Source organism: Leopardus geoffroyi, chromosome C2, assembly GCF_018350155.1.
Source record: "Leopardus geoffroyi isolate Oge1 chromosome C2, O.geoffroyi_Oge1_pat1.0, whole genome shotgun sequence".
Lineage (NCBI taxonomy): Eukaryota > Metazoa > Chordata > Mammalia > Carnivora > Felidae > Leopardus > Leopardus geoffroyi.
In genome coordinates this window covers 55,073,244-55,085,810 of record NC_059333.1, presented here as the reverse complement: position 1 = coordinate 55,085,810, position 12,567 = coordinate 55,073,244, and the positions used below count along the sequence as shown (strand labels likewise).

Genomic DNA, 12,567 nt, shown 5'->3' with positions numbered 1-12,567 from the left:
GCTGTGCCATTTTGCATTCCCACCAGCAATGAATGAGAGTTCCTGTTGCTCCACATCCTTGCCAGCATTTGGTGTTGTGGGCTTTGTGAGCTTTCTTTTTTTAACTCTCATTTTTTCCCCACTGAGAATAGTGCTTTCCATATTGCCATGAGAATATTGGCTGTATATGGCTTGTGGGCTGATTATTCTAGCAGCCAAATTGCTGTGCCTATATTTGTGGGAGAATTTTTTAAATAACCAGCCTCTAATTGGTTGGAACTTAAGGCTTTACACACTATTTTCTATTAGTCTTGATGTGATAAGGCACATGTTATGCAAACAAAATCTTTTGTCTTTTAATAATTTGGAGGCATTTCACTGAGTTAATAATGATGAATATATGTAGGTAGTTTTTGTTTCTTAATAATTAGAAAAAGAATTACTCTCCTTAAAACTTGATTTATTGTTGTTTGTTCTTTTTAAAAGATAACTTATTTCATGTAGATTTTTAATGTAAAATCTCACTTGTTTTTACAGAGTGCACCCCAGTGAACGGCCCTCTTCTGATTTCAGGTTTGGGTATTATAGCTCTAGCAGAATTACTTGGATTAGTTTATATGAAACTTGTTGGTAAGTCAATCTTATTTTTTGTTAGCCTGTGCCGAGAATTTCAGTTATATAATTGAAATATAATGAATGTAATGCTTTGATTGGCTCTTACGGTTTAACTAAAGAAATTTATCAGTTTTCCCAAAAACGAGAATATATCATGAATGCAGCTGTATTTCTTAAATAATAAAATTGGAATGATTTGGGGGTAATGAAAGAGGGTAGAAGTAATATGAATTAATGAAAATTTTAGATTATAAACTATTTTTTAAAAAATGGCTTTGTGTTTTAGAATGTATAGACTATACTAGCTAAAAGGAGAGAATGTTGAGGATTCGTTTTATATTTGTTTATTTTTTATTTTTTTAATTTTTTTTTTTTTAACATTTACCCACTTTTTTAGAGACAAGAGACAGAGTGTGAGCAGGACAGGGACAGAGGGAGGGGGAGACACAGAATCTGAAACAGGCTCCAGGCTCTAAGCTGTCAGCACAGAGCCTGAAGTGGGGCAAAGATTCATTTTAATAGAAAAAGATTTTTAATTGTCCCATTGTTTCTATGAGAGACCTAGTTGTTACTTGCTCTTCTTGAAGATTGTTTATAGACTTTGGCTCCCTTAAGTAGACAGGTTGAAATTCAAAATCTGTCACATTTGTTAAAAGAACAGTGTCTTTTGACTTTACTTGACTTTAAAATGTTTTTACTTAAGAGACTCTTAAATATAGGGAACAAACTGAAGGTTGCTGGAGGGAAGGGGAATAGGGGAGATGAGCTAAATGGGTGATGGGTACCAAGAAGGGCACTGTTGGGATGAGCACTGGGTGTTATATATAAGTGATGAATCATTAAATTCTATGCCTGAAACCATTAATACACTATATGTCAACTAACTTGGATTTCAATAAAATTAAAAATACAATAAAATAAAATAAAATAAAATAAAACCTCCCAAAACAACAACAGCAACGAAACGAATATAATAAAAACATGGAGCTTTAAAATTTAGGCTTTTGCTACCTTTTAATTAATTAATGAATTTATTTATTTATTTTTAAAATCCAGTATAATTAACATACAGTGTTATGTTAGTTTCAGGTACACAATATTAATGACTCAATAGTTCTATATGTTATTCAGTGCTCATGATGAGGAGTGTCCTTTTTACTTCCCTTTGCCTATTTCCCCCATCCCCCACCCACCTCCCCTCTGGTAACCACCGCTTCTGTATAATTAAGAATCTTATTTTTGTTGTCTCTTTTTTCCTTTGTTTTTGTTTCTTAAATTCCACATATCAGTGAAATCATATGGTGTTTGTCTTTCTCTCACTGACTTATTTCACTTAGCATTATACACTCTGGATCCTTCCATGTTGTTTTTACTACCTTTAAAATAAATGGTTAGTAAGTTGGAATTAGCTAATTTTTTTGAATTTCATATTTAATCTGCCAATTTTCAAATAACAGATGTCTATATAAATTCTTATTTTTTATACATAGAGGCAGATGCTTTTATGTAGTATGTTGTCTGATTTAAGCTAAAAATGTTCCCTACAATTGGTTTACATTAGTATCCCTTTAAAAAAGTTGTTTTTATTTAAGCAGTAAACCAGACTCTTAAAAATTTGTCAAAATAATCAAAAGTTGGGGCACCTGGGTGGCTCGGTCGGTTGGGCGTCTGACTTCGGCTCAGGTCATGATCTCACGGTCTGTGAGTTCGAGCCCCGCGTCAGGCTCTGTGCTGACAGCTCAGAGCCTGGAGCCTGTTTCCGATTCTGTGTCTCCCTCTCTCTCTGCCCCTCCCCTGTTCACGCTCTGTCTCTCTCTGTCTCAAAAATAAATAAACGTTAAAAAAATAAATAAATAAATAAAAATAATCAAAAGTTGCCAAATAATAGAGTAAAAAAAAAAAATCAGTGTTCTGCTTTAGGTGAACTTTACTGTGTTTCAAAAATTATTTGAACCTTGAATTGTTAGTCAAATAATTTTCCATATGGCTTACATAATATCGTCAAAGAAACTTTACCTTTGTTTCTTAACCGCAGCTTTTGCTGACTGATCATTGAGTTCAGTTTTGTTACATATTCTTTTGTCCCTATCTAGTTAATGCTTGTTAGATAAACAAAATACTTAACTAAAATCTCCCTATCTTTGGTTTATGTGTTCTCATAAATCAGAGTTGTTTCCTCAATGAAATTTTCTTAGTTCATGACTCACAGGTCCATAAGATACAATGAAGACCTCTCAGCCCAATGGTAGTAGCTATCATGAGCATCACATTATGAATGTTGATACATACTCTATTTTTGTTGAGTATTCCAGTCCCCATTTGTGTGGTTCTTGAAGTTGATACTGCTAGTTACATTGCTCTGTGTGAATGTTTGAGAATACAACATTCTCCTCAATATTCCTACATGATGTAGTATTATGTGTCTTTGATGGCTCTTTGTTCTGTTTATTCCTCATTGTCTGGATCATCCTCCCTTTTTTTAAATGTTTGCTTATTAGTTTTGAGAGAGAGCACGCACGCATGTGGGGGAGGGACAAAGAGAGAGTGGGACACAGAATCTGAAGCAGGCTTCAGGCTCTGAGCTGTCAGCACAGAGCCGGACATGGGGCTTGAACTCAAGGACTGTGAGATCATGACCTCATCTGAAGTCAGACACTTAACCGACTGAGCCACCAGGCACCCCTGGGTCATCCTCCCTTTTATTGCCTTGCTCCCCATGCCTTCCATGTCTAACAAAGAATGATATTCAGTAGAATTGCCAACAAGTCTGGAATGCCGACTCAGGTAGAAATAGGCATTGTCTAGCTACCACCTCCTGGGTCCTGTCTCTCCCTTCTCCATAGCTTATCTCCCAAAGAAGCTTGGGAAACCAGTGTAGTAACACACATACTGTTTTCATGTGAAAAATTGAAGTGAAAGTAAAATCCTAAAAGAGTTCCCCCAATTTTTTCTTTATCATAGTTTAGCATATAAATATTTATATGTTAAGAATTTAGTCCAATTTTATTGACATTTTGAGAATATTCTAAATTAACTTTCCAAATCAACTTGTCTAATGCCAGAATTCAGAGGCACACCTTCGGTCAGTTGAAGGGCAAGAAGAGAAAAGGTACAGGAAAGTTGCTCTTTAGATAATGTGGTAGAATAGGAAAATTAGTGTGTTTTTCTTATATAATCTGAGTGTGTAAATATCAGTATATGTAACATTAAGGTTGCAAATTTTAGCATTTTTATCAGGAGGCAAGTAATTGTGTTTCCAAAATAAATTTTATTCATTGTGCTCTGTTTTGGAAAAGCTTAATGAATGTGTCTTGACTTAAATGCAATAAAATTCTCAGATTTTGTTGTTGTTAAAATCCAAGCTATCTTTTTTAAGAGTAAGTTAATGGCCCTATGAGAATTTTAACTTTGTTATTTTTATTATTTCCAAGTTTAAATTTGTAGCCTTAATTGTTACTTTAGAAGTAAGATTTTAACTTTCACTTTTTATGGTCTTTTTAAACTGTTGGATTTTTTTTTTTTTTTTTACTGGAAGTATTTAGGCTTTACAAAATGAAATTGGGGTTGGAAACAAGAATAATGTGAATCACATAGAAAATTAAATACTGCTAACTAAACTCACTAGAATTAGGCTTGTTGATTATATGGGGCATTTATATCCATTATTTATAAGAGTCCATACTTGTTCATTTTGTTTTCCTTTTTTTTTAAGCCATTACCAGTTCAGTATAAAGACATATAATTATGTTTTGTTATAAGTCAACCTACTAGTAATCAAAAACCAGATTTATCACAACATATCACTTGTTTTAGAATGACATGGAATGAATATATATAAGTGATATTTTATAGTTCACTGTTAAGATGTTAGGAAGAGGTAGGTCTGCTATCAGTAGGAAAAATATTTCTGAAAATTCAAAACGTAGAAATATATTTGTGTCATGTCATCAGATGTTTCAGGGAGAGAACAAATCAGGAAGAAACCTTGCAAGGGGACTCATATGGAATCCTTAAAGCTTGTGGCTTAAAAATAAATAAATATATGTATTTAAACTACATATATATGTGACTACATACATACATACACACACACATATATACACATATGTATGTATGTGTGTAGTGCCTTAGGCATGGTAAGAACAGATAAACTACAGCCATTTTGTCACCTCGGTCATATGTGTGTGGGAGAGAATTAACTCAAGTGAAAACTCAAATTAGCTTTTGCACTTCTGGGTTTTATACTACTACTAGGGAGAGCACAGCTGACTGGTATCCCAGCTCTTATTTTCCAGAATGGTCTAGCCAAAATGTGATGTTCCTTGGACCTGAGAATTGGAACTCGGAAACTATTCTTTACACATTATTAGGATAGAAAACGAGTTACTTGGAAGTTCTTAATGTTAATCCTGATCAATAAATTTATGATTTCAAAAATATAGCTCTAAAATCTTACCTCTGATCCTTCACGCTACCAGTCAGAAATTTGCACAGCTGTTCAGTTTTATTTTCTTGGATAGAACATAGAGTCATGGTTTAGTTGAAGTGATTTGTATATATATGTAACTACTGTGATGATCCCTAATGAAGTTCTATAATTCTGCTTGGCTTCTTTTGAGAGGCTGCTAAATGTGATTCACCCATATTCCCAACCCATTTCACTCCATACTACTTTAGAAAGTGGTTTCCTTGTTTGGCTACAAGGACCACACCGCTGCCCCCATGCCTCCTGTAAGGGAGATTTACTTTAAAGCCACACGTGACACTAGCAGAGATGGGGATCTCTTGAGAGCTGAGATATAACCAGACCTCACAGGGGCTGAGACAGTAAGCCGTTTAGGAATTAGAAAGTTCTGATACATCTCTACAGACTGAATCATCGTGTTGCCCTCTGAGTAACAAGAGTTAGTCAGTGCCCATCTGCAGATTATACTGTGAGTTCCTTTCTGGTTCTTTCCCTAAGAGCTCATCCTCTCCTGTATGGCCTCATCTTATATTTTGTTCTTGTCTTCTCCTTGGTAGTTTCTCTTATGTTTGTCTCTAATCTTTGAGCTTCTCTCCCAGCTTGCTTTCTGTCTCCTTGTCACCTTCCTTTCCATCACCAACTTTCTGGTCTACTTTCTCTTTCTCCTCTTCAGGTCCCAGTGGGAGAGAAAAACTTTTCAGGCTAGTTAGTCACCATGGTCTCTGTTTGAGAGAGCCTGTTGGCTTCTGGCTGGTTTCTACATTGGCTGTCCTTGCGTGGGGTCTCACTCCCATTGCCCATCAGCTTTGGAAGCTTGGTAGGGGTGAATGTGGAGGAGGAATGGTAGTAAGTAAAGAGCACAGAACACTAGAGCAGTTCTGGGGCCCTGCATCAGTAGCTCACAAGCAAATTCAGCCTTCCATCCAACCCACAGGATAATGTAATTGACTATCCCATAGCATTACCCTCCCACCAGCCTGTTCACAGGATGTTGCTGGTTCATGCTTTCATACGTATAGGACTCTGATTTAGGACTGGCTTCCGCTGCGCTGGGTCCTTCTCACTTGGCTTTTGTAACGAAGTTCTCTCTTTCTCCCTATGCAACTGAAGTAAATGTTTTTCCCCTCTCTCTTTCTCCATGCCCTGTATTCCTTCATTAACCAGTCCACTCAGAAACAGTGCAAAGGGTAACTTGGAAAACTGAGAAAGAATACATGGAGAAAAGGTTGATTGTGGCTAAAACTAACTGCTGGGAGAATTCACTGAACTCCGAGGGATCTGAATATTTTTTTTCAGTTTGTTAGCTATTTGGAGCGTTGAAAACTGGAAAGATGGAAGCAGAAGAGAAGACTGGGTCACAAGGAATGAGAACAGTGAGCTAATAAGGGCAGGCAGTGGAGTAGAGGTGAAGATTGGTCATTGCCACCTTCTGTCCACATTCTGGCTGGGTTGAGTGGGGAGGGGTATAGAGTCCACAGTGGGGATGAATAGATGATAGACAGCATTTTTCACCAAGAAGTATAACAAATGGCTGATTTAGGAGAAATATAGCCTGTACAAATGAGAGAACGTATTGGTTTATTATTTGATGTAGGTGGGTCATTTGATCATTATATTCTATCAATGCATAAAATCATTTGAAATTAACCATTAATAGTCATTGAGATTAAACATTATATTGCCTTAACGTGTTAAATTTATTTTCTCAATTTTTAATTATATCAGCTTCCAATCAGAAGACTATACAACCTCCTAGGGTAAGTTAAACTTTCTTAAATGAATTTGGAATGATCAGTTGATGGTTTTGACTGAGAAATGATAATTGAGATAGATACTAAAGCCTTTTGCTCTCTGTTCAGTGTATACCATCAGATTAAGAGAACACTGAAGTAATTTCACGACTTTTGCATGAGTAGATCCAACTTACTTTAAAATATATCTGGTCATTTTAGTTGCAGTAGGACAGAATCAGTGATTCCTTAACATTGTGCTAATAATTTCTCAAGTGACTTCTCACTTTCTCAGAACTGGAAAGTTTCTGTGTAAGAATAATGGTTATTATCTCTGCTGAAGGAAGCTGATTCCAGTATATTGCCTCACCTATTGGCTCCATTTGATGTAGGTATACAAAATGTTACTTCAGGCTTTTAAAATGAGAGCGAGAGGGGCGCCTGGGTGGCTCAGTCGGTTGAGCGTCCGACTTCGACTCAGGTCATGATCTTGCGGTCCGTGGGTTCAAGCCCCGCGTCAGGCTCTGTGCTGACTGCTCAGAGCCTGGAGCCTGTTTCAGATTCTGTGTCTCCCTCTCTCTCTGACCCTCCCCCGTTCATGCTCTGTCTCTCTCTGTCTCAGAAATAAATAAACATTAAAAAAAAAATTTTTTTTTAAATGAGAGCGAGAGATTTGTATGAAATTGATTTCATTAAAAATAATCTATGCGGGGCGCCTGGGTGGCGCAGTCGGTTAAAGCGACCGACTTCAGCCAGGTCACGATCTCGCGGTCCGTGAGTTCGAGCCCCGCGTCGGGCTCTGGGCTGATGGCTCAGAGCCTGGAGCCTGTTTCCGATTCTGTGTCTCCCTCTCTCTCTGCCCCTCCCCCGTTCATGCTCTGTCTCTCTCTGTCCCAAAAAAAATAAATAAACGTTGAAAAAAAATTAAAAAAAAAAAATAATAATAATAATCTATGCAATAAATGTACATATTGCTGAAATATATCTGTTCTGAATTATGATTCATTTCCCTTCTTCTCTCATTTTAGAAGCATTTTTCTTCCTCCAAACTGTACTATAGTTTTTACTCTATCTTGGATACCTTAAAAACTATCTAAAAAAATTCCAAGAAAAGGAACAAATTAGGAAATAAACCAGATAAATGAGCAGATGAAAAAACCCGTGTAGAGAATTATCATGTGACAGGCCCAAGAACTATTTTATGGAAAGAAGACCTGGAGAGGACTATACTGTACTCACCTTCCTAGAAGGAATAATAGTAGCTCTATCTGAAATGCCAAAATTGAGACTCTTGTCTGTGGCAGGAAGTGGAGATTACATATACTCCTGAGTCTGACAAGCTTCCACAGACATGCCTGATAGGCAAGGAGGGCCTGAGGGTGCATCTTTCCACGGGTGTTTATTCTGAAAAGATTGGGGCTGTAGCTACATTGTTCACCAACAGCCAGCAGTGTTTAAAGTGCCTCTGTTAGAGATAATCCAACCATTGGACCCTTAAATCTTAACACATTTTCTTTCCTTGTTACTGAGTTCAACTTGCATGATTTGAAAATGATTGTGTTTTTGTCTCCCCCCTTGTTTAACTGTATTATCTATTATTGTGTTGCTATTTATGTTTGCACTTTTTTTGAGAAGTTTGAATTTCTTGAACTGAAAGAGGCAGAGTGGGTGGGAAATTCTGCATAGAAAAATATTAAAAGACTAATAGTTATTATTAAACTATCAGGTAAACTTGGCAATCTTTGTTTCCTTAACTTTTATTGCCTTACTTTGTTTTTAGCCTATAGGATTCACTCTTTACTATAGAGTTTAAATGTTAGCATATATAAATTTTAGTATAAAAGGACATGAAATAAATTCTATTTTTACGTAAATATATTTTAAATATTTTCCAGAAAGCTGTAGAGGAACCCCTTAATGGTATGTGGTTATTACAAACTTGTATATTCTTCTTGATCCATTACCAGATGATAATTTGAACTGGCCCCAAAGCAGTTAGAATGCTCCATCTATGCCTGGGGAAAAAAATCCCATTTTTTTCTTGCCTGACTTCTCTTTTCTTGATTATAATAATTAATATAATAATTAAAATAATAATTAAGAGTATTACTATTGTAATGTTCTTACCTCTAAGAAAAACGCATTCCTCAGTATCTCTCCAGTCCTTGCTTGCACTGGCCAAGCAATACTTAGGCAAGAAGACCATTGCCTTATATTAGCCGATAGAAAAGAATCTCAATTAATTTCAGTTTCTGATTTACAAATTCAGATACAGACTGTCATCATGTAGTGAGACCCAAGCATCTCACTTTCTTTCTCCCTAAACCTAGATCTATGTTCCCAACTGACTTTGTTTCCTTTGAGAGTCTGGATATGAGCCACAGACATGCTTTTGTAATAAAGTAATAGACTTAAAATTAATTTGTCTTCATAGCTGTGGAATAGTTAGCATGATATTACTGCATATTTATTTAGAAATGATTTCTAATTGTTGAACCTTACTAACTGCTTGGCTTGTTACTAATTCTTAGCATTTAAAGAATCAAAAGGAATGATGAATGATGGTAAGTGTAAAATGCACCTGCAATTATAGATTGATTAAAATAGGAACATTGAAAAGAAATAAAAGGGCTTCTTTAAAGTATGCTTTTTTTGTATATAAAAGGGACACTGTCAAATCATAAAGGTCTACATTTTTTGATTTATAAAACTTAAAGCTACTCTTAAAAGTTGCAAAACCAGTGATATAAAAGCTGTAGGGTGTCACTAATCAGACTTTCCAGTCTTACTGCTTGTAGCAAAGAGAAATTGCTGCTTTTTTAAAAACATTTTTCAGCTACAATGTCTGGTGCCTGTAACTTTTAAAAATGATTTTTAGAAGACACATAGATAATCTGGCACAAATCTTTATCATCTTGACAGGGTTTCTTTTGTGCTTGTGTTGGTGATTTGTTGCATTTAATTCATGGGGACTTAATATCTCTGCTTTTCCAACTAGGGACTCAGTTGTAACCATTTGAAAAAGGATTTAAAAAGAAATGTTTAGTCACTCAGCTTTTGCTTCTTGTTTTGGAACTCTGGGCTAATCACTTCTATTTTGTATTGAATATTTCAAAGACATTTGCTAGTTTTTAAAGATAAGTAAGTCAGACATATTGAGTGCTTTGAGTATTCATTTTGATTTTGCTTGAAGATGCTGTGATACTTCAATTCTGTTAATATTTTAATAACTGTATGTTTTTATCTTATCAAACATTTCTTCATACCTTTGATATTTAGTCATTCCTTGATCATGTAAATAGTGTGCTATTTTACTGCTTTAACCTCCTCACCTCTGTGGCAAAGTGCAGCATTTAACACAAGAGGCTATATTCCCATGAGTGCAATTAATTTTTGCATAAGATTAAAAACACACCAATTGTGTACTGGTGGACAAAGTTTAAAACCATGGTTAGGCTGTGTTCAACAAGGAATCACAGAACGATTCCACTTTTGTAGGTTTGTGTTGTAGCCACAGCCTTTACTACAAAAATGTTTGTTTTATTTACCAACCACCACCTTCCTAATAAAAAAAAAAAATTTGCAGTTGGTAGGAATAAACTAAGTGACATTCAAAAAAAGAACTGGTACCTGGAATTGTGGCATGGTTCGTCCATGTTTACATTCTCTTGTTTTGTTTTGTTTTTATTTCTTTGCTCTTTTTCTTCTGCCATGTGATTCTTCTGTAGTTGTATAAAGAAATGAAACTCCTTTTCTCTGTTTTCAGAAAACTAGTATAAGAACCTCAAGTGCACTTTCCTTTATTAATTTCATGCGACTTTTTTTGGAACCACCATGTCAGTAGATACAGCAGTTTTTGTGTGTTCATAGCATACAAAGTCTATGATGATCTTTGAAATTCCCTTAATTTTGCTAATATTTAGCTGTTCGGAATTTGTTCTTGTTTTTTTCTTTTTTTTAACCTTTTTTTAAATCTTTCTGGTGGGCTCCAGGCCCTCACAGTGTGTCTGCCTCGTCAGTTTCAGACTGTCTTTCTAAGGACCACAATCCCGTTTTCTCTTTCACTTGCACCTACTCGCATGTTTATTTCACTTACATCAAATGAATGATGTAGGTCTAAAGTGAATGTGATAGAATATTATTCTGTGGTCAATATCTTTTGCATTGAAAAACCAACATCTCTTGGCTTCTCAGCCAACCCAGCCAACTGAGATTATCAGACTTTGTTGATTTTTATTTTCATGTGGCATTGGCCTTTTACTTACTACAATTAAAAAGGCTAATGATTTACCCGGTTTACATCTGTGACCTTTGTAAATCTAAGATTAAACACTTTTTCTTTATTTTTAGATGCTGTATATCTGAAACTTTTAATTTTTAAAAATTCATCAACTTGTTATTGCATAGAAAATGGACAGGAATAATGATTATATGTTCATTTTTCAATTTTCCAGAGTAACTGAAGTGAAGTGATGGACTCTGATTTGGAAAGTAGTAAGACATGAAAGGAATACAATTGTGTTTAAGCACCATGGCCTTGATTCACTGTTCAGGAGAAGAAAACAAGAAAAATTACTGGTTCTCATCTGTGGGAGAAAGTAAATCTTTGACCCTTAAATGATTGTTACAGTTAAGTTTTTATTCAAAGCATTTGTAATTTAGTTAATAAAAGAATTATTATCTGTGTTGTGTGCCCAATTGAGATCCAGTTTTTTGTTGTTATTTTTATTCAGTAAAGGGCAAGGGTAGAGTGGCTAATTTCCAAGAATGATGCCTTTCAGATCTTAGGGCCTCTTGACTGTAGTTTACCAGTTTGAATTGGTTCGAGGTTGAGAATCACCTGACGCTAACCTGTTGGTTTCCCAGAGAGATCTGTGAAGAACAGTGGCTTCCACAGAACCTTAGCAGACTCAGGTTCAAAGCCACTTTGGCAGTTATGGCCGGTGTTAGCCGAGTAAGGTTTCTGGAACTTCTGGGTCAAAGGAATAGCAAATTTAAGTACAGATAGGAGTTTGGTTGGGAACATCTTGAATGCCGCCTACATCTCCAGCAGGAGACCATGGTCTTCATTCTTGGGGGTTGCCATTCACACATTCTTCCTTCAGCATACCGTGTGATGAATCCTTTTCAGAGTTAGGGTAATTTTATTGATGAATGTGTTTATCTCTTATTCACACAACCCTTTAAACCCTGTCTTGTCCTCCTGTTATTTGCTTCTGCTGTACAAGATGTAGCACCTTTTCTCCTCTTTGAACATGGTCCCGTGACACGTGACATGGTAGCATCATTGCAGAAAGGAGCCAGACTTATTTTCAGAGAACTATGTTCACACTTTTCAGCAAAAGTAGCGATGGTTGTAACATATGTATTTCCTTCCTCGGATTTGAAGGCACAATCTACAATGTTTCTTCACTTCTTTTCTGATCTGGGGCATGAAAAACCAAGATTGAGATTTGAACTGTGAGTCTCCTGCATGGCAATATAATGTGTCACCGTCAGGCCAACAAGCCAGCCCTCGGAAGGGTGGTTTTGTTACTGTTGTGTCTGTGTTGCATGATAAACACTCATCATCTCCCTCCTGTAGTCCTGCCTCCGTAAGCCCCTTACCCTAAGATTGGAAAGTAAAACAAAACCCCCACGTTTCCTACCCCCATTAGAAGAAAACTAACATTCTGACCGTTGTGATCACCTGGAGTACTCTTAGATTATTAGCACTCGGTTCCCTCTGTGGGTGTGTGTGTGTGTGTGTGTGTGTGTGTGTGTGCACATGTATAAGGT

The 12,567-nt window shown here is 36.2% G+C and overlaps 1 protein-coding gene across 9 annotated transcripts in view; it reads left to right on the top strand.

The window, feature by feature from the left end:
- Positions 1-11,487, top strand: part of CD47 (CD47 molecule) — a 51,115-nt gene extending 39,628 nt beyond the window's left edge. For 2 of the 9 annotated variants that reach the window (XM_045501918.1, XM_045501913.1), the window contains 6 exons: positions 517-609; positions 6,785-6,816; positions 7,133-7,177; positions 8,685-8,709; positions 9,321-9,353; positions 11,244-11,487. In XM_045501918.1, the coding sequence (XP_045357874.1) occupies positions 517-609; positions 6,785-6,816; positions 7,133-7,177; positions 8,685-8,709; positions 9,321-9,353; positions 11,244-11,248 (233 nt within the window). In that variant the 3' untranslated portion in view covers positions 11,249-11,487. Of the gene's footprint in view, positions 1-516; positions 610-3,656; positions 3,704-6,784; positions 6,817-7,132; positions 7,178-8,684; positions 8,710-9,320; positions 9,354-11,243 lie in introns of all 9 variants that reach the window. The other 7 variants (XR_006718306.1, XR_006718308.1, XM_045501915.1 and 4 more) reach the window with 7 other exon arrangements.
- Positions 11,488-12,567: the final 1,080 nt, after the last annotated feature.